The 26,189-nt window shown below is 54.1% G+C and overlaps 2 protein-coding genes across 2 annotated transcripts in view; both read left to right on the top strand.

Moving 5' to 3' along the window:
* EEIG1 (estrogen-induced osteoclastogenesis regulator 1) overlaps nt 1-19,276 on the top strand; it is a 39,947-nt gene extending 20,671 nt beyond the window's left edge. Inside the window, exons 2-11 of the mRNA XM_008006105.3 lie at nt 6,576-6,696; nt 6,898-6,927; nt 9,619-9,735; nt 11,419-11,465; nt 11,607-11,761; nt 14,059-14,163; nt 14,250-14,445; nt 14,955-15,076; nt 15,169-15,238; nt 16,612-19,276. Of these exons, the coding sequence (XP_008004296.3) occupies nt 6,576-6,696; nt 6,898-6,927; nt 9,619-9,735; nt 11,419-11,465; nt 11,607-11,761; nt 14,059-14,163; nt 14,250-14,445; nt 14,955-15,076; nt 15,169-15,238; nt 16,612-16,657 (1,009 nt within the window). The 3' untranslated portion in view covers nt 16,658-19,276. The remainder of the gene's footprint in view (nt 1-6,575; nt 6,697-6,897; nt 6,928-9,618; nt 9,736-11,418; nt 11,466-11,606; nt 11,762-14,058; nt 14,164-14,249; nt 14,446-14,954; nt 15,077-15,168; nt 15,239-16,611) is intronic.
* A 2,895-nt stretch (nt 19,277-22,171) lies between these two features.
* Nucleotides 22,172-24,988, top strand: DPM2 (dolichyl-phosphate mannosyltransferase subunit 2, regulatory). Its single transcript, XM_008006106.3, has 4 exons — nt 22,172-22,280; nt 22,570-22,659; nt 23,435-23,537; nt 24,306-24,988. Exons 1-4 carry the CDS (start codon nt 22,278-22,280, stop codon nt 24,362-24,364), a joined length of 255 nt encoding a protein of 84 aa, XP_008004297.1. The 5' UTR covers nt 22,172-22,277; the 3' UTR covers nt 24,365-24,988.
* The last annotated feature ends 1,201 nt before the right edge of the window (nt 24,989-26,189 follow it).

The raw sequence follows: 26,189 nt of genomic DNA, 5'->3' as shown, positions 1-26,189 counted from the left end.
TCTGCACTTGCTGCTGCCTCACCTGAAGGACCCTTCCCCCGTCTTTGCTCAGTCCCCACTTCAGTCCAAGCCTTGCTCAGATGTCACTGCCCTAAGGGCCATCCCTAACCCCCGACCTGAAGTAGCCACCTCATCTCTACCTGAACTCCCCACTCGCCTTCCCTGTGGTGGTCTCCATTTTTATATTTATCTGATCTACCACTTATTTAACAGCTTTATTGAGATTTAATTCACATACCACACAATACACCCATTTAAAGTGTATGGTTCAGTGGTTTTTAGTATATTCACAGTTGCACAACCATCATCACAACCAATTTTACAACATTTTCATCACCGCAGAAAGAAATCCCATACCCATTAGCAGTTACTCCTTTTCCCCTCAAGTCCCCTGTGTTAGTCTGTTCTCACACTGCTATAAAGAAATACCCAAGACTGGGTAGTTTACGAAGGAAAGTTTAGTTGACTCACAGTTCCACATGGGTGCCGAAACTTACAATCATGGCGGAAGGTGAAGGGGAAACAGGGGCCTTCTTCACATGGCGGCAGGAGACAGAAGCATCAGCAAAGGGGAAAGAGCCCCTTATAAAACCATCAGATCTCATGAGAACTCACTCACTATCATGATAACAGCATGGGGGAAACCACCCCCATGATCCAATCACCTCCCACCAGGTCCTTCCCTTGACACATGGGGATTACAATTTGAGATGAGATATGCGTGAGGACACAGAGCCAGACTATGTCATCCCCCATCCCCTGGCGGCCACCAATCTAGTTCCTGTCACTATGGATTTGCCTTTTCTGGACATTTCATATAAATGAAATCATAAACTCTATAGTTCTTTCAGGCTGGCTGCTTTGATTTAGCTTCATGTTTTCAAGGTGAATCCCAGTTAGCATGTATAAGTGTATCGTTTCTCTTTATTGCTGAATGATACACCATTGTATGCATAGAACACGTTTTATTTGTCCATTTACCAGTTGATGGACATTTGGGTTGCTTTCACTTTTTGGTTATGAATAATTCTGTGATGTACATTTGTGTACAAGTTTTTGTGTGGACACATTTCATTTCTCCGGGATATATACCTAGGGGTGGAATTGCTGGGTCGTATCATAACTCTATGGTTCACCTTTGGAGGAACTGCCATACTGTTTTCCAAAGGGGCTGCACCATTTTACATTCCTACCAGCAGTGTATGAGGGTTAGAGTTTCTCCACGTCTTCCCCTTTGATTCTAGCCATCCTAATGGGTGTGAAGTAGTATCTCATTTTAGTTTTGATTTTCATTTCCCTGATAGCTAATGATGTTAAGCATCTTCCTGTGTGCTTGTTGACCACTTGTATATGTTCTTTGGAGAAATGTCTGTCTGGATCCTTTCCCCATTTTTAATTGGATTATTTGTCTTTTTATTGAGTTGTGGGTGCTCTTTATATATTCTGGATACAAGTCCCTCAAATATCTGATTTGCAAGTATTTTTTCTTATTTTGTGGTTTTTCTTTCTTTTTTTTTTTTTTTTTTGACGGAGTTTCGTTCTTTTTGCCCAGGCTGGAGTACAATGGCACGATCTTGGCTCACCGCAACCTCCGCCTCCTGGGTTCAAGTGATTCTCCTGCCTCAGCCTCCCGAGTAGCTGGGATTACAGGCATGCGCCACCATGCCTGGCTAATTTTGTATTTTTAGTAGAGATGGGGTTTCTCCATGTTGGTCAGGCTGGTCTTGAACTCCCAACCTCAAGTGATCCACCCGCCTCGGCCTCCCAAAGTGCTGGGATTACAGGCGTGAGCCACCGCGCCCAGCCATCTTTTTTTTTTAAGATAGGGTTTCACTGTTTCACCCAGGCTGGGGTGCAGTTGTGCAATCACAGCTCACTGTAACCTCAAACTCCTAGGCTCAGGCCATCCTCTTGCTTCAACCTGCCAAGTAGCTGGGACTATAGGCATGCACCACCACTCGTGGCTAATTTTAAAATTTTCTGTAGAGATGGAGTCTTGTTGTGTTGCCCAGGCTGGTCTCAAACTCCTGGCCTCAAGTGATCCTCCAAAAGTGCTGAGATTACAGGTGTTAACCACTGTGCCCAACTAAAAGTTTTTAATTTTGATGACATTCAATATATCTGTGTTTTTATTTTATCACGTGTACTTTTGGTATTATATCCAGGAAATAGTTGCCTAATCCAAGGTCATGAAGATTTTACCCATATGCTTTTTTTTCAATATTTTATAGTTTAGCTCTTACACTTAGATCTTTGATCCATTTTCAGTTAATTTTTGTATATAGCATGAGATAGCCCCCCGCACCACCTCCCTCACACACACACGTCATTCTCTTGCATGTTGATATCCAGTGTCCCAGTAATATTCATTGAGAAGACTATTCTTTTTCCCACTGAATTATTTTGTCACTGTTGTCAAAAATCAATTGACCATAAAAGTGAAGGTTTCTTTCTTTTTTCTGAGACACAGTCTCCCTCTGTCGCCCAGGCTGGAGTGCAGTAGCGCCGTCTTGGCTCACTGCAACCTCCGCCTCCTGGGTTCCAGTGAGTCTTGTGCCTCAGCTTCCCAAGTAGCCAGGATTACAGGCACATGCCATCATGCCTAGCTAATTTTTGTATTTTTAGTAGAGATGGGGTTTTGCCGTGTTGGCCAGGCTGGTCTCTAAGGTTTATTTCTAAACTTTTGTAAACTGAATAATCTCAGTTGTATTCCATTTGTCTGTCCTCATGCTAGGACCACCTGTTCTTGGTTATTGTAACTTTGTAGATAATTTGAAATCAAAAGTGTGAATTTTAAAATTACGTTTTGCTTTTTAAAGACTGTATTGACTATTCTGGTCCCTTAGATTTCCATGTAAAGTTTAGGATCTGCTTGTCAAAGTTCTGCCAAGAAGCCAGTGTGGGGCTTTGATAGGGATTGTGATGAATTTTAGAACTATTTGGGAGTATCATCTTGACAACATGTCTTCCAATCCATGAACATGGGATGTCTTTCCATTTATTTAGATCTTTAATTTCTTTCAGCAATGTTTTGTAGTTTTCCAGAGTATGTATTTTTGTACTTTATTAAATTTATTCCTATGTATTTTTTTCTTTTTGATGCTATTGTATATAGAATTGCTTTCTTTGTTTCATTGTAAATGTTTGCCAATATATAGAAAGAATTGATTTTTGTGTATTGATCTTGTATCCTGCAACTTTTCTGAACTCATGCATTATTTATTTATTTATTTATTGTTGTTGTTTGTTTGTTTGTTTTGAGACAGGGTCTCACTCTGTTGCCCAGGCTGGAGTACAGTGGTTCGATCTCGGCGCACTGCAACTTCTGCCTCCTGGGTTGAAGAGATTCTCCCATCTCAGCCTCCTGAGTAGCTGGAACTATAGCTACCTGACCTCAAGTGATCCGTGCCCACCTCTGCCTCCCAAAGTGCTAGGATTACAGGCATAAGCCACCACACCTGTAATCACGTATTAGGCCAGGCATTGTGGCCCATGCCTGTAATCCAGCACTTTGGGACGTGATGGCAGGCAGATCACTTGAGGCCAGGAGTTCAAGACCAGCCTGGCCAACATGGCAAAACCTCATCTTTACTAAAAACAAAAAGTTAGCCAGGTGTTGTGGTACATGCCTATGATCCCAGCTACTCAGTAGGCTGAGGCACGAGAATCACTTGAACCCAGCAGATGGAGGTTTCAGTGAGCCAAGATCACACCACTGTACTCCAGCCTGGGCGACAGAGTGAGACTCTGTCTCAAATAATAATAATAATGGCCGGGTGTGGTGGCTCCCAGCACTTTGGGAGGCCAAGGTGGGCAGATCACCTGAGGTCAGGAGTTCAAGACCAGCCCAGCCAACACGGTAAAACCCCCTCTACCAAAAATAGAAAAGTTAGTCAAGCATGGTAGCATGCACCTGTAATCCCAGCTACTTGGGAGGCTGAGGCAGAAGAATTGTTTGAACCTGGGAGGCAGAGGTTGCAGTGAGCTGAGATTAGGCCCTTGCGCTCCAGCCTGGGCAACGAAAGCGAAACTACATCTCAAAAAAATAAATAGAATAGTTTTTTAGTGGATTCCTTAAGGGTTTTCTGTATAAAAGATCAAGTCATCTGTTAATGTAGTTTAGTTCTTCCTTTCCACTACTAGGTATTTTTCATGTTTATTTGTTCTTCTTCTTTCTCCTCCCACTAGAATGTAAGCTGGTTACTGCTGTGTTCCCAGTGCTTAGAACACGGCCTGGAACACGCTGATGCTCAGTTGTTTGATGATGAATGAATCATCATCATGAATGAATGAATAAGTGGAGCCAGCATGACTAGGCTCAGGTGATGCCCCCAGCCCAGGGCCCCCACTCCTGTGGCACCTACCTATAGGGCTTAGATCTGTCCCTTCCTCCCCTGTCTTCAGCCCTGACCTTTTCTGCTTGTCCCCAGTCTTGGTTGCAGAGGGTTGTTGGAGCTCACCCTCCTAACAGGCTAGGTGCATTCTGGTTCTCTTGGTCCCTGGTGTCCTCACAGAGCCTTCACCAGGCCAGGCACTTTGCAGGATTCATTTCACTCAGTGCTCCCACAACAGTGGCTATGACAGGGGCGGTGTGCCCCAGTGAGTGTGCAGGTATAGCCCCGGTCTGCCTGCCCTGTTGGCCCTTGTCACAGCCTTGGCAGGAGCACAGGGTAAGCCTTGATCACATCCTCAAAGCCTTGTGGAGCCAAGAAGGGGTTGCCTGGAGGGGGCTCCTCATAGAAGGTGAGGCTTAGGGGCTTTCATTGGCTAGGAAAACGGGACTCCCTCATTCATGCTGTTCCCTCTCTCTGGAACTGTCTCCTCCACCTGGCTACTTCCCAGGCTCATTCTATCCTGAGCTTGAATGTCACCTTCCCTGACTCACCCCTTCCCCCGCCCTCTCCTGGTGACACTGAGTCATCACTGGGTAAATACAGTCTGCAGTGGCTCATCCCAGCACCTGCTTGGCACTCAGAGACCTGGGTGGTTCCTCAGGGGCACAGCAGGGTACTGCAAGCCCCACAACGCCATGGGTTCTCCTTGCCAGGCTTTCCCGGGCTCCTGAGCCGAAGTGGCGACTGAGAGCCCTGACTCTGAAGTCAGACAGTCCTGGGTTTCAATCCTGCTTTGCCAGTCACTGGGGATGTGAGCTCGAGTGGCAGGTAGGGTGGCCTTCTCTTGAAGCTTCAGTGCCCTCAGCAGTAGAAGGGGTGGCATAGAGCCCACCTTGCAAGACTGCCGTGCAAAGCAAACCTGGCGATGCTCAGGGGAGGATTGACTGTGGCCCTCTCCGACCCTCCCTGAGGCCTCGATTTGGCAGTTAACCCACTCTCCTCGGGTCACTTCCTTAGCTGTCCCCTTGGCAGTTCTGGTTAGGAGGATGAGCTAGAGATAACGTCTCTAACACTGTCCCCTCCCTTCCCTGGCCACCCCTTCCTGAGCACGGGCTCTGCCAGGCAGGCTGTGTGGAGATGCGGAGCTGCTCAGGGATGCAGAGCTCAGTTCCGCCACGTGCCACTGTCACCCCCAGATCCTGCCGAGGCCCCCGCAGCAGTTGGGAGGGGCTTGGATGAGCTGCTGCCACTGGCTCCCACTCACTCCCAGAGCACAAAGCATCTCTCCAGTAAAGGGGTGCTGAATTTTTCAGCGTGGTCATGCTCTCCAACTCAAGAGGAGTGGGGGGCAGGGGCTAGAAGACCAGAGCCCTCTGCTTAGTGTTGGTGAAGCTGAAGCCCCCAAGTCGCTTTCTCCACACCGAGTCCAACTGCTTGGGTTAATCCCTGTTCTGCTCTTCCCTGTGGTGGCCTCAGGCAGGGGTCTTAGCCTCTGGGCCCCCGGTTTCTTTGGGGATTAGGCTAATGATGTGGCTGTTCCAGGCAGAGGTTGGAAAGGTTTGGTATGACCACCTTTCTCTGGCACTTGGAGCAGGCTCCAGGGTCTGCTGGCTCATGTGAAGTTCTCTGAACAGTGCTGGGCACATGGGAAGCGCTGTGTGGGTATCGGCTGTTGTTACTATTGCTGTTGTTGTTATTAGTGGTAAAGAATTGGGCTCTGGAGTCAGGAGGAACCAGGCTTCAGGCCCAGCTCAGCTATCTACTGGCTGGGAGGTGTGGGGCAGCTTGCCTAGCCTCGGTCTCTTCATCTGTGAAATAGGCTGAGTAGTCCAACCTAAGACTGTTGTGAGGGTCACGAGGTGATTGGCAGAGCCTGGCTTTGGAGGAGGTAATGGCAGTGCAGTTAACTGCCCAAGGTCTCAGAGCAAGGTGGCGGGAGCAGCGCTGGGTGCAGAGGGAGGCTCTGCAGGTTGCCAGGCTTCCCGGGGAGGGACAGCCGCCCTAGCTCACCTCACCCCTGCCTTGTGTTTGTCTCATTTTTATTACCTTTTTGCTGTTGTTTTTACAACTACACGAGTACATTCTTGTGAAAACACAGCTACTTTGTGACACAGGGTGAAAGTGAAGCTTCCCACTGCCTCACTCCCAATGGGCAGGGCTCTTGCTGTGTCTCTGGTACCACATGGGATCCCCTGGCGTGGATGCGCATGCCTGTGCTCACCTGTCACCTCTGACCTGCAGGGAGGAGGTACAGGAGAACTGCGTGCGGTGGCGAAAGAGGTTCACCTTCGTGTGTAAGATGAGTGCTAACCCGGCCACCGGCCTGCTGGACCCCTGTGTCTTCCGCGTGTCTGTGCGCAAGGTGAGGCCAAGGGTGCATGTGGGGCTGCTGGGCTGGGCTGTAGGCCCCTCCCCTCATGAGTCCGCACCCCCAGCTGAAAATGGGGAGAGTTGCTCTGCCCCTTGCCCTCCTCCCCTCAGATCTGGGGGGACTGGGGGGAGATGCATGAGGTCCCTGGAATTTCCCAGTCAACTTGCTGCTCATGTCTCCCTCCTTGTGCAGGAGCTGAAAGGCGGGAAGGCTTATTCCAAGGTAAGAGGGGCTGTGTGAAGGGGCAGTGGGATGGAATACGGGGTGGCACGGGACAGGCACAAGGGAAACCTCCATCCCCTTCTCTGCCACAAGCAAGAGACACTCAGCCCTACCTGAGATGTGTTATTTTTTAGAAATATCTTTATTGATGGCCTTTGCACTCAATATAAAGGCAGCATACGGTTGTTGGAATATAAATGGTACAGAAGTTCACTGAGCAAAAGGGCCAGTTTCTGTCCCCTTTCCTCTCTCCAGGCCTCTTTCTGGGACCCCATTATTGGGATTGATTAAGACCTTTGCAGAACTTGTAAGAAGGAAAAAAGGAAATATGCTATACAAAGAGAGCAGCAAATAAAATCTATGCATGTGGTTGAGAGAAATGCAAAATGAGCACCCTCTATGTGTACTTAAGTGCATGCAAACAATATGATTTTTTTTTTTTTTTTCTGGAGACAGAGTCTTGCTCTGTTGCTGAGGCTGGAGTGCAATCTTGGCACAATCTTGGCTCACTGCAACCTCCACCTCCCAGGTTCAAGCAGTTCTCCTCCCTCAGCCTCCTGAGTACGGCTGGGCATGGTGGCTCATGCCTATAATCCTGGCACTTTGGGAGACGGAGGCAAGCGAATTGCCTGAGCTCAGGAGTTCAAGACCAGCCTCAGCAATATGACAAATCCCCATCTCTACTACAGTTGCAAAAAAAATTAACCAGGTGTGGTGGTGCACGCCTGTAATCCCAGCTACTCGGGAGGCTGGAGCACAAGAATCACTTGCACCAGGAGGGTGGAGGTTACAGTGAGCCGAGATCGCGCCACTGCACTCCAGCCTGGGTGACAGAGCGAGACTCTGCCTCCAGATAAATAAACAAATACATACACAGATTTGCAGCTTGGTTTTTTACTTAATCCATCCTGGGCATCTTTTTGTGTTATCACAAATTTCTATGTGCTTTCTAAGGGCAGCAGTGTCCTGTGGCATGGCTGGAGATGGTTGACTCAGCCAGCCCTGCTGCTGGACATGTGCGTTGTTACCAGGGTTTCACTGCACCCACAGACAGTTTACCCCTACATAGTATTAATAAGAGCTTTTCTACTGAGTAAAGAGGGAGAAGACAGCTCTGGCTTTGAATAAGCCTGCTCTGCCTTCCATCCCTCTTCTCCGTGGTATACTCTTGGCCTCCTCTTCTCATGTCCTGGGAGGCTTAGCCCAGTGGCAGGAAGGTGGGCTCCATCAGCTGGGAGGGGAAATGCCTTTGCCTCACCTCTCACCCGAGGGAGGTGCTATACAGGGCACGGCCCTTCCCACTGACCGGAGCTCAGGAACTCAGCCAGCTGGGCCGTGCACTCTGCCCTGGCCCGGGGCGCTGACGTCCCTCTCCAGAAGCAGAGAGCAGTATGGCTACAGCCAGGCTGTAGAGGGTGCCGTCAGAGTGGAAATTTCTCTGATTCACACGGTGAGGACTGCTGCCCAGCCAGGAAAGGAATTACCAGCAAACACCTGGGAGCATCTCGCCTCCACTGGCAAACATTTACCAGGCACCCAGCACAAATCAGGCACTGCCAGGCCCCTTCCCTTCTGTTCTGTAATTGAACTCCCACTGCAGGCTTTACTCCCATTATACAGAGGAGGAAACTGAGGCCCTGAGAAGTGGCTGGACGCGGTGCTGATCAGGCCTAGCTTCAGTCTTATCTCTATTGGGTTAGTTGTTTGGCCCTGGGCAAGCTTCTTCCCCTCCCTGAACTTAGTTTTCTCATCTGTAAAATGGGGATTAGTCTGAGTCCATGGCAGGGCTAGGATCTGAGTCCACTTCCCTGATTCTGGAGTGTGTGCCCTGAACACTGCAGTAGAGACTTGCAGGCAGCAGGTACTTGACACCCATCCCTCATTGGTTCGGTTGGGTTCAAACATTGGTTCAAACATTTCGTTATCTCTCTCTTCTGAGCCTGTTGTATCTGGAGCAGAGCTGGGCAGGAGGTGGAAAGCAGAGGCTCTGGGGCCTCCTAGACCCTTTGCAGAGGGAACGGGAGATGTCCTCCAAGCCCCCAAGTCTGGCACTACCTTGTCTCAACCTCAGTTTCCCCTCCAGGTCTAGCAGACTTGGCCTCCATCCACAGAGCTTTCTTAGCACATGCCCTCTTTGCACTTACTCCCACTTCCCTCCCCATCCCTCGATCCTCTGCCCAGAGTTCCTGAGGGCCTGTTCAGACCCTGAACTCTGCCCAGCAGCCCCTCACTCTGGCCTCTACCAGGTTGCCTTCCCTGGGGCTCCTGCTCATCCTGCAGGGCCTGTGGGGGTGTCCCATCACTTCCCACAGGCCTTCCCTCCTCCCCTGCCTGCTGACCCGGCAGCTCCCTACAGCACGGCCTTGTTTCCCAGGGAACAATGCATCTGTGTCACGGACAACAATGTCCTTTCATGTCAGGCGCACTGGCCCCGGTGCACGCCGGGACGTGGCACAAAGGGTGCTTTGTCCAGCTCAGGGATGTGAGCTCCTGGCTTTGCCATGTTGGTGCTGCCGACCCAGGGCCTCTGTCCTTGGGTCCAGTTATGCAACAGTCATTCGGGGCTGTGGGGTGGGCCCAGGGGCTTTGTCTGTCTTCCTCCCCAACTTTTGCCAAGTTACCCCTTCTGGGCTTCCGCCAGTCAGGAGTCCACACTCTCTCAGCCTCCCACACGCTCCTCTCACCTCCTAGCTGGGCTTCGCTGACTTGAACCTGGCCGAATTTGCGGGCTCGGGCTCCACGGTGCGCTGCTGCCTGCTCGAGGGATATGACACGAAGAACACTCGCCAGGACAACTCTATCCTTAAGGTACCAGGGATCCTGCCGCCTCTGCCACCCTGACCATGGGGTGGGGACAAACTGGGCTGCTCATCAGAACCCCCTGGAGAAGGGTTGTTAAAAATACAGGACTTACCTGAATAGGTAGACATCGGGAAGGTGCAAGTCCAGGAATCAGAAAACCACTATCAGAGGGAGGCCTGGCTTAGCTGCTGGCCTCAGTTTCCCCATCAAGATCAGGGCGGGGCCCTGATTGTCTCCAAGGTTTGGCAAGCGCTTGCAGTGGGTCCACATCATACTGACTGCATGCCCTCTCTTCTCTCGGGGTCCCCTGACAGCAGCCCCATGAGCTGTGGTGTCTTTGATTAGTCCCAGCTTCAAATGGGAGGAAGTTGAGGCACAGACATTAAGTCATTTACCTGGAGTCACAGACAGAGCTGGCATCTGACTCCCAGCCAGTTGACTTCTTGGCCCAGCTCCTAATCCTGCCCCAAGTGACAGGCGGTAGGTAGCCTGGCCCCTAGTGGATTATCAGTGAAAACGATGGCTGCTGAGGGCTGCGGGGCAGGCATGGGCAGGTTTCCAATAGCCAGGGCATCCCCACCCCCAGGCAGCTGTCTTGGCCTTTTGGGGACAGAAATGTCTGGGTGTCCATCATCAGCACACCTCTCTTCCTCTGTTTCCACACCTTCCACCTGGCCAGGAAAACAGGCTGTCCGAACAGCACCTCTGCAAGGGGACCCAGGGAGAGCCTATTGTATCTGGAGCAGAGCTGGGCAGGAGGTGGTGAGCAGGGACTCTGGGGCCTCCTAGACCCTTTGCAGAGGGAACCGGAGATGCCAGAAAGGGTCCAGACTGTCTTGGGAACCGGAGCCTTTCAGCCTCAGTCAGGCTGAAAAGCACAGGCACAGTAGCCCTGTGCACCTCAGGCCAGATCAAGGGAGCCTGGGGGCCAGGTAGCCTTGGGTTCAAGGGCAACTCCCCCACGTCCTGTCTGCAGGGTCTTGGGAGTCACTTCCCCTCTCTGAGTCTTGGTTCCCTCATCAACAGCCTGGGGCTAGGCCGCTTTCATGGCCGAGTGAATAAGCCATAGAAAGCATCAACCTAGTGGTCACCCTTTCATAAGTGGTGGCCCCAGCATCTGTGCCCCTCTTTCCCACCTGCTCATCCTTTGCCTGTCACTCCATCTCAGCCTAGATTTTAGGATCCAAATGTTGCCACATTTGGGCTCTTAAGTTTGCAATGACTTCATGCTTTATTCATCAGACTTTCACCAAACCCTGCCCGCCACCTGCTGTGCCAGGCCCCATGAACCCTCTTCCCTCTCCTGCCTGCTGGGTTGAGCTCTGTACTCCTTACACAGGGCCGGGGGTGAGTGTGTGACTCCACCCTGGAGAAGCTCACTGTCTAGGCCTGTAGCTGACTGCAGTCCGCTCACTCTGCCAGGCGCAGGGCTAAGCCCAGGCCTCACCTTGCTATGCCCTCCCCTCTGGTCTGCCAGGCAGGCCTTGGTACCATCTCTGTCCTCTACACAGGGAAACTGGGCTCAAAGAGGTTAGGTGGCTTTGCCAGAGCCCCCAAGCCAGAAGGGGGCAGAGAGACAGGACTGGAGTCCAAGCCCTTCTGAGGCCAGAGCCGAAAGGCTGCAGGGGGCCTTGCTCCTGGGCGGGCTGTGGGTGGCCAGGGCATGGCTGATTGCTCCCCTTGCCACAGGTCACCATTGGTATGTTCCTGCTCTCTGGAGACCCCTGCTTCAAGACGTGAGTGCTGGCACAGGCCTAGGGGGCGGATGGGAGCCCAGTCCTGGGCACTGGGGGTGGAGGAACAGGGACTCTTGGTGTCCTCCATTTTCGTCTGGTCTGAAGCGGGGCACCCTAGTCACACCTGTCTGTCTTCCCAAGGCCACCATCTACTGCCAAGTCCATCTCCATCCCAGGCCAGGATTCCTCCCTGCAGCTGACATGTAAGGGTGGCGGGACCAGCAGTGGTGGCAGCAGCACCAACTCCTTGACTGGGTCCCGGGCCCCCAAGGCCCGGCCCACCATTCTCAGCTCAGGTACAGTTCCTCATCTGCCCGCGCCTCCCCTCCTAGCGGCCCGAGGGCTTTACCTCCATGTCATGCCCAGGTCCCCAGGGAGATGCTGACTGAGGGGAAGGTGATGGTGGGAGGTGTTTGCATGCTCCTGCTGGGCTGATGACATCTGAGCACCTTGTGTGTGCTGACTATGCTGCTGGGCCCTGAGATCACAGCAGTGCCCTGGACTGAGACTGACGTGGCCTCCCCATCCTCATGGCCCTGCAGTCTAGCAGGAGAAACAGGCCTCAACCAAGTCATAGGTAAATGACATGCATGTCTACCTGCAAACAGGATAAGAGCTGGGGAAGACAGGCCCAGAAGGTGGGATCCATCCGGGGCCAGGGAAGGCTTCCCTGAGGATGTGGTGTCTGAGCTGCATTCGGGGGGCGAGGCACAGTATACCTGGCAGAGGGACGTGCTGGGACCTCTTGCTCTCCCACGTGCTCTATGACCTTGACTGGCCAGTTTGCCTCTCCCTGTCTCGGTGTTCTCTGGAAAATGGGATTGGTAATAGCAGTTACATCCCAGGTCACTTTGGGGATTAACTGTCCACATGTGGGCACCTGCCCCGCACATGGTAAGCACTCAGTGGGCACTCTGGTTTTTGTTTTTGTTTTTTTAGACAGAGTCTCACTCTGTCGCTAGGCTGGAGTGCAGTGGTGCAATCTTGGCTCACTGCAACCTCCGCCTCCCGGGTTCAAGCATTTCTCCTGCCTCAGCCTCTGGAGTAGCTGGGACTACAGGCGAGCACCACCATGTCCAGCTAATTTTTTTTTTTTTTTTTTTTTTTTGTATTTTTAGTAGAGACAGGATTTCATCGTATTAGCCAGGATGGTAGCCAGGATGGTCTTGCTCTCCTGGTCTTGTGATCTGTCTGCCTCGGCCTCCCAAAATGCTGGGATTACAGGCGTGAGCCACCACGCCTGGCCGGGCACTCTGTTTTTATTAAATTATCACTGGTAATAATGTTATGAAAAATGTGAAAGAGCCCCAACCCCCAGAGGAGATGGCATGGCAATTAGGAGGAGGGAGTGCTGCCAGGACAGGAGGCTCTGGCCTGCCCCCAGGTGTTTGCTGGGCCCCCTCAACCCTAAGCAGGGCCCCCAGAGGTATGAGCCTTGGACCGCCCCCAGGTGATTAGTGAATAAGGCATCAGGTGGCAACCCTGATTGTCCCACAGAATCAGTTAGAGCACAGGCCTCGTGTGGCCCAGCAGATGCTTGCCAAGTGATTCTGCCTCTGCGAACTGGGAGCGGTGAGGGACCCTCTGACCTCAAGGGTCTGGCCTTCCTTCACTCCCTTTTCCCCTGCAGACCCAGCCAGCTGAGGCCCGGAACAGAAAGCTGGGGGCTTCCCAGCACAATTACTCTCTCCAGCCCCTGGATGGGAGTCCCCAGAAGAGAGATGTATCAGGGGATCAGGCCACCCCAGCGCAGGTGGTACCTTCGTGTGAAGTAGAAGAGGCCCCTCCCCCAGGCAGGGTGGGACTTGAGTGCCCACTTGCCTCTGGAGCTGGGCTCACCCCATATGCAGAGAACCTGTTGGGGACTTGAAAAGCCACATAGTTATGGATGGGCACACAGGCCAGCCTGGGGTGTGTTGGGCAGGAAGGCGGGTGGGTACTCAGAGCCCTGGGTAGGTCCCACCTGGTCCCTTATGCCTCCTGTTGGGGAGTGCCAGGAAAATCTGTTTTGAAGTTGGACTTATGGGTAACTTGGGACAGGACTGTGGGCCTGTCCCTTTGGGCCAGCCTGCTCCTCTTCACCCTGTCCCTTCCACTCCAACTCTGCTGATCCAGGCCCCTTCCAGGCTCGGGGCCTCTGCCATTGCTGTTCTCTGTGCCTGGAAGGCCCTTGCCCTCCTGAGGCCTTAGCTGGCTCCCTCCAGCGATGTGTCCTGGAGGTCTGCCATTAAGGCCATCTCCTTGGAGAAGCCTTCCCTGTCCTCAGACTGGGCCAGACCCCCAGTAAGCACTGTTCCCTGCTCTGCACCTCTCACTGCGCTTGTGGGTAGTGGAGGCAGTTTTTGTTCAGCATTCCTCCTCGCTGGTCTGTGGGGGGCACCCCACACAAGGATGCCCTCTGTGGAATCAACGGACCTGGGTTCAGAAGGTGACCTGTGGCTCAGGCTGGTTGCTGCTCCTCTGAACCTTTTCTTCAGTCTGTTAAATGGCGCCCCGCCATGGGAGGCTCTGTGAGGGCACGCTGTAAAGGGCAATGGTGAGCAGCACTGGGTGACCCCTGTCACCTCACCCCTTGCCGCTTTCTGCCTTCCAGGGCTGCCAGAGGAACCCGACCAGAACCTGTCCAGCCCTGAGGAGGTGTTCCACTCTGGCCACTCCCGCAACTCCAGCTATGCCAGCCAGCAGTCCAAGATCTCTGGTGAGTGGCTGCCTGGCCCTGCCCCTGCGGCCTCCTCCTTCCTCGGGATCCCCCATTATGACGCTCCCCTGCGGTGCCCCCAACAGGCTACAGCACAGAGCACTCACGCTCCTCCAGCCTCTCAGACCTGACGCACCGCCGCAACACGTCCACCAGCAGCAGCGCCTCTGGGGGCCTTGGCATGACTGTGGAGGGCCCTGAGGGCAGTGAGCGGGAGCACCGGGCCCCGGAGAAGCCACCACGGCCACCCCGGCCCCTGCATCTGTCCGACCGCTCGTTCAGGTGAGGCCTACTGCTTGGTGCCCCCTGGAGAACAGACCCCTCCCAGTGGTGCCTTGAACCTCTGCTTTACCTGTAACACAGGGACCATAGGGTCCCCAACTCAGTGGATTGGGTGGTGATGATTCCACCAACTCATGGCCCTGAAGGGTGCAGCCATGCCCGGCATGCAGCAGGTTCTGTTCATGGCTGCTGTTGTGGTTTTGCGGATCGGACAAGAGCACAGTCTGTGGGCCTGACAACTGGGCTAAGCCTTAGAGCCACTCCTTATGCGCTGGATGGCCTTGGAAAGCTGACTTACCTGCTCGTTGCCTGGCATCCTCGTCTATAAAACCGGCTCATGATGGCAGCTGCACCCTATTGTACACTCAAGGGTTCAGTGAAGCACAGCACGGAGCACACAGGGACATTCTGAGCACTGCTGCAGCTGGCCGGCATTATTGTCATGGTTTTGTGCTTGCGCCTGTTACTGTCCTGACCATTGTGACTTGCCCCCCCAAAATCCGACCCAGGCGGAAGAAGGACTCGGTGGAGAGCCACCCAACCTGGGTGGATGACACGAGGATCGATGCGGATGCCATCGTGGAGAAGATCGTGCAGAGCCAGGACTTCACGGATGGCAGCAACACCGAGGGTGAGCCGTGCCGGGCCGGTGGGGGCGAGGCCACCTGCTCCAAGGGCTAGCCCTGCCCCGCTTAGCCTCCATCCTCCCCTGTGTTCCCACAGACAGCAACCTCCGGCTGTTCGTGAGCCGTGATGGCTCCGCCACGCTGAGCGGCATCCAGCTTGCCACCAGGTAGGGCAGGCTCAGGGAGGGGTCGTCGGGTGGCTGGGGCTTGGGGGTGAGAGCAGAGTCCCCACAGTCCACTCACCTGGCCTTGAATGCCAAGTCTTGTCGCCACAGTGTGACCCTGGGCCTGTCATGTCTGAAGCTCCCTTTCCCCATCCGTCAGGCGGTGTGGACACTACCACCTCACCTGGGAGCCTGGGGCAGTGAGGGCACGGACGGGTTCGGTCAGTTCCCATGGTTCACAGGGTCGCCTCGGGCAGTGCCTGGCACAGGGCTCGGCACACGGCAGGGGCCTCACAGGTTTATTTAGAATCCTCCCTTCCCCTTCCTCCCAGCTCCAGGGACTGGGAACAATGGTGGTGGTGATGCCTCATGGGTTTACTGAACAAATCTTTCCCTAGCACCATCTAGGCACGAGGCCCTGAGCGAAGGCCTGGTTTAACGCAGGCTGCTGCCTACATGGCATCCACAGATGGCGGGGATAGATGAGACCAAACTTGCAGGAACTACAGTTTATAGAGTCTATGCCGCGTCACAGGCATTCATTTGGAGCATGTTGACTGTGTGCCTGGCTCTCCATGTGCTTTTGGCTCACTGAATGAATGAGCGAGTGAGCAAATGAGCTTCCCACGGGCAGGGTGCTGAGGGCAGGTGGGGAGCCTGCCTAACATCCACATCCCCAGGGAAGAGGCATGGCCAGGCTGCTGCGCCGAGGCTGCCCTTTCACGCTGCTCTGCTGACTCCTGCTGGCCACAGCCTGGAATGGCAGCCGTCACCTTGCAGTAGTCTTGCTGGGCTGCTCTGGGGTGGGGGTGGGGGAGCGGTGAGCAAGAAGGAAACTGAGGGGCTGGCTTCCTTAGGGGTTTGTAAACACACCCCTCCCTGGCCCCCTCTGAAAATGAGGAAGCATCTCCGGTAAAGAAACCAATCGTTGGGAGTGAGATCACAGCAGAGCTACATGCTGAGCCCCAGGAGTCCCCGACTCCAGGACTGGGCCTGGGCTCAGCAGGGAAAGGAGCTGACCAGGTTTCCTGACTTCCCACTGCCCTCTTGGCCACCTTCACATCCCTCTGAGCCTCAGTTTCTTCATCTGTCAAGTGGGGCAGGGTGCAGTCACTCCCTGCCAAGGTGACTGTGAGGATGGCGTGGCACAGCTAGACGTGCCTGGAAGTGCTCTGCAAGCCCCACAGACTGATGCTTATTATCTATGTCACTGTGGGCAAGGGACTTACCATCACTGGGCCTTGGTTTTGGCCCCTTTGCAACACGGGGCTGGTTAACAGCACCTGCTTGTGAAACACCTCGAAAGGCCTGGTCCAGTGGAGCGCTCAGGACATGGGACATTGAGGGGGACATGCTGACCTGTCTCTCACCTGCAGGGTCTCTTCTGGGGTCTACGAGCCAGTTGTGATTGAAAGCCATTGAGGAGCAGGTGTCCGGGCTGGAGAAGAGTCCTGCTTTCTCTGGAGTCCAGACCCGCATCATTCCATGAGGAACGTTCCCCTTCAGATCACCTCTGCGCCACATCTCCTCCGTGCCTCCTCCACGCACTCCAGTCCACACTGTCCCCCTAGCATCATTCCATTGCCCTCCCATCCATGCTGGGACCCTCCTGGCCCACCAAGGCCCAGGCACCACTGTGAATATTCTCCTCTGAACCACTAGAGGGCAGGCCAGGCGGGCCAGGCAGGCCCATACAGCTCGTGGACAAGAAGGAGCTGGCCAGGACTGTTGCTGCCAGAGACTGACCCGGCCCTCTGGCTAAGGACATGCAGCAGCTCCTAAATGTAGAGATGCCTGTGACGGAGGGGCTTCTCTACCTGTGTCCTCACTCACTCCAGGAGCATTGGCTTTGGTCACATCTTAGCAGCAGGGCCTTGCTCCATTGTTCCCTTGCCCTGGTGGTGGGGGCCAGACCGCCTCCGGAATCCTGCCACCTGTGACTGTCTGACTGCTTAGTGCTTCAGCTGCCCCTTCCTGTGTCCTGGGGGACCTGCTGGCGGCCTCTTCCTGGGAGCTATGACCTCACACCCCACCCACACTCCAGATCGAGACCCCTGCCTCCCCCGGCGAAAGTCCTCCCGCTGCCTTGCAGCCTGCACTTTGCACATGCTCACCCCCAGCACAGTCCCGCTGGCCCCTCACCTCCCCTTCCCTGGGCCCCTTCCCAAAGACTCCTGGTCACTGCCTGCTGTGCAGTCAGAGGCCCAGGGTCCAGCAGCCCGGCGGGAACGGGTGCTGCCTCTCCTCCCTCCAGTTAGCTCCAGCTCAGGTCTGAGACCCGTGCTGAGAAAGGTCTGAGCACTGACGGTGCCCTCTGCCCAGGGCTGGGTCCTGAGCAGCTGGTTTTCCTGCAGGAAGGTTGGAGCAAGCAAAGTCCTTCTCTGCCCTCAGGGTCAGCTGCCCAGACTGGGGTGGATGCCAGAGAGGCAGGTGGGCTGTGGCTGGACTGGTCCGGAGCTGGCTTCATTGCCAGAAAAGCCTCAGCCTTCCTCTGTAGGCATCCCCCGTTCTGGGCAAGGGGGAAGGGCTCCTTTAAGGGATGTGCTTTCCCAGCGGGGAGCAGTCTGGCCCTGCTCCATACTAAAGCCTCTGCTCTCAGCACTTTCCCCCAAGTCCTTGTAACTTGCTTGAAGGTGGGTTCTGGCTGCCAGCCAGTCCCTGGACAAACTCTCCTGCCCCTTTAAAATTTCACTCGTTTTGTATAAACCCAGCAGGCTGGTGTTTACTTAGCCCTGTAGCTTTTTTCATTTTTTCTTTCCTTCTTTCTTCTTGAGTTCACGGTTCAATATTGTCTCCTCCCCCAGGTGAGGGGAGGTGCTGCTTTTCTGCCCCACCTGCCGGCTGGTTCCAGCAGCACTGGGGCCTAGCTGGGGGGCCGGGATGGGGGCTTCTCTCTCTGGGAGGGGTGCAGGTGCCCTCCCCAGACTGGGAGGGTTCCTTCCCTAGTTCCCCATCTTCCCTTGCTGGTGAGAGTTGGGCTGCTTGGTCTTGGAACTCCCTGGCATTGGGACCAGAGCATTTCTAGCATTTGTTGTTGTTTTACTCACTTAACCCTTAGAAAATGAATGTTAGAAGGTGCCTGCCGAGGTGGGACAGAGTGTTTACTCGGGCTGGAGAAGGCTCTGCTCAGCCCTGAGAGTCCCTTCCTGCCCCACAGATACTGGCACTTTAAAAAGGAAGCTGACTGCACTGTGTCCAGACGAATTCGCCCCCAGAAGATGGGGGGAGTTCTGTCCTGCCCTTCTGTGTCTGTGTGACCTCACCCAGCCTAGGAGGGAGGTGCATTCAGGGTAAATTTGCCTCTCATTCAAAGTTCTGGGGCTTTGGGCAGAAAATAGCTGGCTTTGGTGCTGTTGGGGAGACTCCTCCAGACCAGGAACCCCGGAAGGAGACAGAGCCTGCCACGCTCTGTGGGCCAGGGTGACTGGACTGAGAATTTGGCCACAACCAAATTGATGCTGGCTGGAGCCAGAGGCCAGAAAGCCTGGCTTTGTTGTTCCCATGTGCGAGCCCTGTCCTCAGCCCTCCTGTCCCCTTGAGCTCAGTGAATTCCCACCAGGCGCCCACAGCTCCTGGACTTCAAATTCTATATATTGAGAGAGATGGAGAGTATATCAGAGATATTTTTGGAAAGGAATTGGTCTATGCAATGTCAGATTGGAATCTTCTTGAAAGTTTAACGTTTTTATTAGAGGAGATTTTAAAAATAAAGGTCTACAATATCTTTAGGGTTTTTTTTTTTTTTTTTTTTTTTTTTTTTCCTGTTTACCGCACAAACTAACCACACGGCATGTCTGCCAGGATGGAGGGTGTCCATGTTCTCTGTCTTTAGGGAGGTGATCAAGGAGGTGGGGGGAGGTGTCTTTTTTTTCTTTTGAGTCCCCTCGTTTCTAACAGAATGTTGCCACCACTACTTGAGTGGGCTGTGTTTGTTCCTCTGTCCCAGCTTCTGTTGTAGAAAATAACATTGTTAGGGGAAATCAGCCTAGTGTCAGTGTCTTGGTTTGAGGGGAAAAAATTAAATGTTTCGGTTTTTGTTTCTTTTGCTGTTTTGTTTTTACCTTGTTACTTTATCATATTGACTTTAGGGTCAAAGGCAACATCAGAAGGAAGTCAGATATGTATAGTGACATTCCAGGGGTGGGGAAGATGTAGAGGTCCAGGGTTCTCCCAGTCCTGGCTACAGGCACAATCATCACCCCCTTCATCATTCCAGATTCCTAAGGAGGAAACTGAGAAGGCCGTTACCTGCCAGCCTCATACTGAGCGAAAGCTCTGTCCTCAGGGCCAAGTTCTTTTTTTTTTTTTTTTTTTTGAGACAGAGTCTCGCTCTGTCGCCCAGGCTGGAGTGCAGTGGCCGGATCTCAGCTCACTGCAAGCTCCGCCTCCCGGGTTCACGCCATTCTCCTGCCTCAGCCTCCCGAGTAGCTGGGACTACAGGCGCCCGCCACCACACCCGGCTAGTTTTTTGTATTTTTTAGTAGAGACGGGGTTTCACCGGGTTAGCCAGGATGGTTTCGATCTCCTGACCTCGTGATCCGCCCGTCTCGGCCTCCCAAAGTGTTGGGATTACAGGCTTGAGCCACCGCGCCCGCTCAGGGCCAAGTTCTAACCACTGCCCTGTAGACCTTCTCTGCAATCAAGTGGCCTCTAAGGAGCATGCCTGAGGACAAATAACTGTGCCTGTTTCCTCACCTGCAGATGGGGTTATCAACGCCAGCGCGTGCAGCCTGACCTATAGGAGGTGTGAATGTGTTCCCAAACTAAAGCCCCAGGCTGCCGTCGTTTACAGGCCCAGGCTTGCCCTGGGCCCCTCACCCCTGTTTCTGACCCTCCCAAGTCGCTCTGGGACAGGCAAGTCACTCTTGGTCTTTAATGAGCTTGGAGGTGGCAGGAAGCTACAATGGTACTGGCCAGGCCAGGAGGAATCAGGCCACCAGGGCTCCATCTCTATCCAAGGATAGCATTCACCCCACTCCTCAGGGCTGACCCCCACTTACGGCCTCTTTAAACCCTGAAGGCGGATTCTGCCCCTTCCTCTGTTATATGCACAATCGGGGAGGGAGGTAAAAGTGGGGCTCCTAGCTGAGCTCAAAGTCTCCTGAGAGAGAAAGGAAAAGAATCGGATTGTAGGTTTAAAAATGTTGCTCTTGGCCAGGTGCAGAGGCTCACGCCTATAATCCCAGCACTTTGGGAGGCTGAGGCAGGAGGCAGATCACCTGAGGTCAGGAGTTTGAGACCAGCCTGACCAACATGGAGAAACCCCATCTCTACTAAAAATAGAAAAATTAGCTGGGCGTGGTGGTGGCTGCCTGTAATCCCAGCTACTCAGGAGGCTGAGGCAGGAGAATCACTTGAACCCAGGAGGCAGAGGTTGCAATGAGCCAAGATAGTGCCATTGCACTCCAGCCTGAGTGACAGGATGGGCTTCCAACAAACCAACGAGATAAATGCCAGAGGGAGTGAACCATGCCAGACTCAGAGCACATCTCTCCCCAAACCCCCCAGGTGGGGACAGCAGGCCAAAGGCCTCCGCCTCCACATAACCCCTCAGGGAGGCCTGGAGTCCAGATGCTATAATCCAGGATCTAAACAATCACTGAATTTTAAAGCTGGCTGGTTCAAAACTCTTACTTTGGGCCGAGCACGATGGCTCACACCTGTAACCCAAGCACTTTTGGAGGCTGAGGTGGGCGGATCACCTGAGGTCAGGAGTTTGATACCAACCTAGCCAACACGGTGAAAACCTGTCTGTACTAAAAATACAAAAATTAGCCGGACGTGTTGGCACGTGCCTATAGTCCCAGCTACTGGGGAGGCTGAGGCAGGAGAATCACTTGAACCCAGGAGGCGGAGGTTGCAGTGAGCTGAGAACATGCCACTGCACTCCAGCCTGGGCGACAGTGAGACTCCCATCTCTGGAAAAAAAAAAAAAAAAAGCTCTTACTTTGGGCCAATCCTCCACGGGGTGCCAGGGATAGGGCAGCAACCTCAGATCCTACCCTCAGGGAGCCGACAGGGCCGGATCAACAAGTGTGTCAGTGAATTAAAAGGCACAGGAGGCTGGGCACGGTGGCTCACGCCTGTAAACTTTTGGAGGCCGAGTTGGGAGGATCGCTTGAGCCCACGAGTTCGACACCAGCCTGGGTAACATAGAACTCCGTCTCTAAGAAAGAAAAAACCCTTCCCAGCTGGCTTCCCTGAGGAACGTGGTGTCCCAGTGAAGCTGGATGGATGAGGAGCAGCCGGCCGTGAGTGGTGGGGGCCCCCGTTCCTATCTCGGAGCTGAAGAAGCGTGGAAGATGATCTGGCCCAACATCCCTTTGTTCTCAGAGGAAGGATCCTCCAAGACCGGGGAGGGGCCTGTGCGTGGGTTCCGGTCCGAAACTTGTCTGGGCTGCTGCGAGAGGCAGCCGGTGAAGGAAGGGAGGGGACATCCGGAGGGTGGCCCGGGAGGCCAGGCGATGGTGAGGAGGGCGCCTCATCTCCACCAATCCAAATCCTCCCCATTCATGCGGTCTGGGGACAGACCCTCCCCCGCCCATCCTAGGCTGGAAAGTGAACATTCTCTGCGCATCTCCCACCTACAGACTAGTTAAGGCCCCCAGTTCCCGTGTCGGCTTCACCACTGACTCGGATTGGGATCTACCTTTCTCTGAGCCTCGCTGTTCCCACCTGAAAAATGGAACTTCCGATCCCGCACTCCCATCTCACTCTGACCCCAGGACTTTGGGATACTTAGAGATTGGCTTTTGGTGGGGCGGCGACAGGACTGTGGCCATGAAGGCCAGGGAGTCTGGGTCCCCAACGCGGTCCCATTCCCTAGGGAGATTCGGGCAGCAACCGGCCCCACAATGCTCTTGAGAACTACACTTCCCCGATATGCAAAGGGGAGGAGGCGGTTCCTGCTAGTCTCCGACGACGTGGGCCTGAGACGGCCTGGGGACTACGACTCCCGGCGCGCTCCGCAGTCCAAAGCCGGAAAAGCGTGAATCCGGAACCGGATGTGGCTTGCGGCTCCGGTGACTGAACGCGCGGGGAAATGGTGAGATTGGGACAGAGTGCCGGAGATAGGGGCGTCTGGGGGTGGGGTCTCAGGTGCTCAGGAGCTGGGGCATGGGCACTGGAACGGGAATTGCTCTCCCGCCCCCCCTATTGTACGGACGACAACGCGGAGGCCTGGCATTCTCTCCCATCCTAGAAACTGATCCCTAGTCAGCCCTCTAGCATCTGTTGAATGGGAAGCTTAGACCGTGATCTGGCCGCGACGCCCCGCCTCCATTAGTACGCCAAAATAGAATCACTTCGTCAGCTGAGACCTCCCTTTTCTCCAGGCCACGGGGACAGACCAGGTGGTGGGACTAGGCCTCGTCGCCGTTAGCCTGATCATCTTCACCTACTACACCGCCTGGGTGATTCTCTTGGTATGTCATTCTCCCCGTCCGCTGCTCACCTTCCCGTAGCCCTGGCACCGCCAAAGCAACTTCTGTGTAGGTTCTAGGCACGGCGCTGGCTTCATTGCCTGCCTTATCTCTTGAAATCTTCAGAACAACTCTATGAGGAAGATGCCAGTGGTGCCGCATTTTTTAGATGAGATAGCTGAGGCTCGGGGAGAAGGATCTGGCCCAAGATTGCATCCTTAGCCGCTACACTAAAAACTCTGTTTCCAGCTTGCTTTGACTTTTGGGGGAGTTATGTTCCTTCTGGGTTAGCCTGCTGACTCAGGCATGGCGAGCGCCAGTGATATCTGTGAAGGCCTTTAGGATATTTTTTTCTTGTGGGAAAACTTGTTGGTCATTGCTTAAGAAGTGCAGTGTGTTTGGAAGTGCAGAACTTGCCATCCTTTAGGGACAAAATATTCGTGAAGAATCCCTGGAGGCCCAGGTTGGGAGTCAGTCGAGGATTCCTCATGTACTATTTGCTAGGCTGTGAGTGCCTTAGGGCAGGCCTCTTGTCCCCTGTTCTTTTGTCCCCACCACCAACCTATGGCAGGCACCAAAGCAAGTGCCCGGTAAATACCAATAAGAAATTAAGGAAGGAAACAAACCACGACACCCAAATGCCATAATCTTAAAGAAAAGCAAATGCAGGCCCAGTGCTCTGAATGGGCCAGCCCCTTAGATGGTGGAGGTGGTATGTTTGGGCTTGGGGGCTGGGCAAGGCGAGCAAGGCTCACCAGAGCTCTGCCCTCGATGCCAGCCATTCATCGACAGTCAGCATGTCATCCACAAGTATTTCCTGCCCCGAGCCTATGCTGTTGCCATCCCACTGGCTGCAGGCCTCCTACTGCTCCTGTTTGTGGGTAAGTCATCACTTCCTCCCCTTGACCCCGGGCAGGGTTTCAGGAGGACCCCACCTCTGAACATGCTTCCACACTTTGGCACTGCTGGAAGCTCCTTGCCCCGAACTCACCCCTGGGGTTTTCCTGTTCATCCTTCCAGGTTGCCAGTCAGTAACCTCTGGGTTTCCTGGTGCCCCGGGCTTTTTGGACTCCAATGACCTGTCCCCCTCTTTCCTGCCCCCAACCCTATCATCACTCTGCTCACACCTCAGTCACCCTCTTGTCACCCTGGCTTCTAATTCCTGCACCTCCCTCTCTCTCATGGCTTCCTAGGGGCGGGGACTGTGTCTCCATCATTACTGTGCATCTAGAATGGGCTGTGGCACTGAGGTTGTGCTCAGAAAGTCATTTGCATGAGTCAGTCAATAGCCGGGTGCCTGGATGATGGGTGGATGGATGGGTGGGTGGGTGAGGTGTAGGAGGCGGGTAGGTATGTGGGTGGACAAGTGGTTGACTGGGTGATCTATAGATGGGTGGATCTTGTTCCCCTTGGAATCTGAAACACTAAATGCAGCATCTTGCCTGAGGCAGGCACTCAGCTGGTATTTGTTGAATGAATGGGAGTGGATGTATGGCTTGACGAATGACTAGGGAGATGAGCAGGTTCCCTGGAGAGTGGTTGGGTGGGTTCACAGCCCTGCGTGTGGGTGGCTCTGCTGTGTCGTGCCCTGGGCTCCCAGCAGCCCTGAGCTTAGATCTTATGTGGCCTTTCTGGTCTATGTATTCCAGGACTGTTCATCACCTACGTGATGCTGAAGAGCGAGAGGGTGACCAAGAAGGCTCAGTGAAGGTCCCGCGGGGATGAGGCTGCCAGCCCCTTCTCTGCTTCCCGTCCAGCACAGGGACCAAGTAGGGGAGCCTGCAGAACCTATCCAGGCACAGTGGCGCCTCAAGCCTGCCTGTCCTGCAGAGTCCCCATGACACGGAGCTTACCCCTGCCTGACCGGAGCCCCCTCCCTGACTCCCACTTCCAGAAGCTAGGAGGGAGGAATACCTGGAAGACTCCAGTCACCCCCTTCTTGCTCAAGGCCTAAAAGATGCTGGTCTCCCAACCTCACTCTCAGACTCCCTGCCACCTTTTCCCCCGGGTTCTGCCATGTTGCCTCACTTCCCCTCCTGTCACATGCTGACATTGGACTTAGCAGGTTCTAAGGCCGCATGTGTGACCTCTCTGACCTCTCTCCACAAGTCCTGCTCCTCCAGCAAGGCAGCTTTCCTTAGCCTGACATAGCCCAAGACCCCACAAAGCCTTCTGGACCTGGAACGCCTGGGGAAGGACTGACAGACCCCAGGACCAGCCCTGGGCCTCAGGGCATATTAGCTGCTGACCGATCGCTCCTCATGGAGGCCCAGCCCCAAAGCCCCAGGGCTGGCCTGTTTGGGAGAGCTGACCAATAAACACTGATAATGTGTTTGTCTCTGTGCTGTGTTTACCCAGGGTCGGGGCTGGAGCAGGCTGGGAGTGGTCTTGGGTCAGGAGATCCTGTACAATGGGGGTGACTCAGGGGCCTTCTGCCCTGACCCTGTGCGCTGGGGATAAAACAGGGACTGGGAGAGATGTGCTTCCTACCCAATGGAGCTCACAGCTGGGAGTCATTGAAGGCCCTGGTACCCCTGTGCCATGCCTCTTCTGTGTCAGCTTGGGCAGGTTAGATTTATTACTTTAGGGACCCTTGGGCCACTCCCCTAAAAGCCCCACAGCCCAACTTAACGTGGCCCTGAGCAGCGAAGGCTGCTGTGTGTTCAGGTTGGCTGGACTGGCCCAGCCCCCAGCCTTCCAGCAGTCCCACCGCACCTGGGCAGCTGACTCTCCCATTTGACACCGCACCTGGTATAAACCGCCATTCCTCAAACCCAGGACCCTCACTCTTCTTCCAGTTGGCAGAGGTATCTTCCTCATCACAGAGAAAAAAGAGGCCAACTGCAGACACCTGCCCTGTCCCCACCTGCTCCATAGCCTGTCCTCCAGTCCAGGCAGAGCTGCCTACTTGGGCTCTGGATCCTAATCCACCAACCCCCAACTACTATAGTGGGAGCCTGAGGTCACAGATGGCCCCCCCGTGTTGTGAGAAAAATCTCCACAGGATTCTCCCACTGTTTCCTAAGTGTGCTCTGGGATCCCACTTACAGGCCCTCCGTCAACCCAGTAGTTCCCACTAAGTGTCTCCCTCTGTCCATTTCACCACCAAGCTTCCCCAAAGGGGGTCCACATCTGCCTCCTGCATTTCCTCACCTCCTGCCACACTCAGCGTCTGTCCCCATCTCTCCAGGCAGGCTCCAGCCACTGAGGCCACCAGCAGTGTCCACTCTTTATTTTTGTAATTATTTTTTTGTGATGAAGTTTTGCTCTTGTTGCCCAGGCTGGAGTGCAATGGCATGATCTTGGCTCACTGCAACCTCCACCTCCCGGGTTCAAGTGATTCTCCTGTCTCAGCCTCCCGAGTAGCTGGGATTACAGGCATGTGCCACTACACCCGGCTAATTTTGTATTTTTTGTAGAGACTGGGTTTCTCCATGTTGGTCAGGCTGGTCTTGAACCCTTGACCTCAGGCTATCCGCCTGCCTTGGCCCCCCAAAGTGCTGGGATTACAGGCATAAGCCACCATGCCCAGT

The sequence above is a fragment of the Chlorocebus sabaeus genome, chromosome 12, assembly GCF_047675955.1.
Source record: "Chlorocebus sabaeus isolate Y175 chromosome 12, mChlSab1.0.hap1, whole genome shotgun sequence".
NCBI lineage: Eukaryota > Metazoa > Chordata > Mammalia > Primates > Cercopithecidae > Chlorocebus > Chlorocebus sabaeus.
The sequence above is the reverse complement of the archived record's forward strand: the minus strand, read 5'-3'. Positions and strand labels throughout refer to the sequence as shown.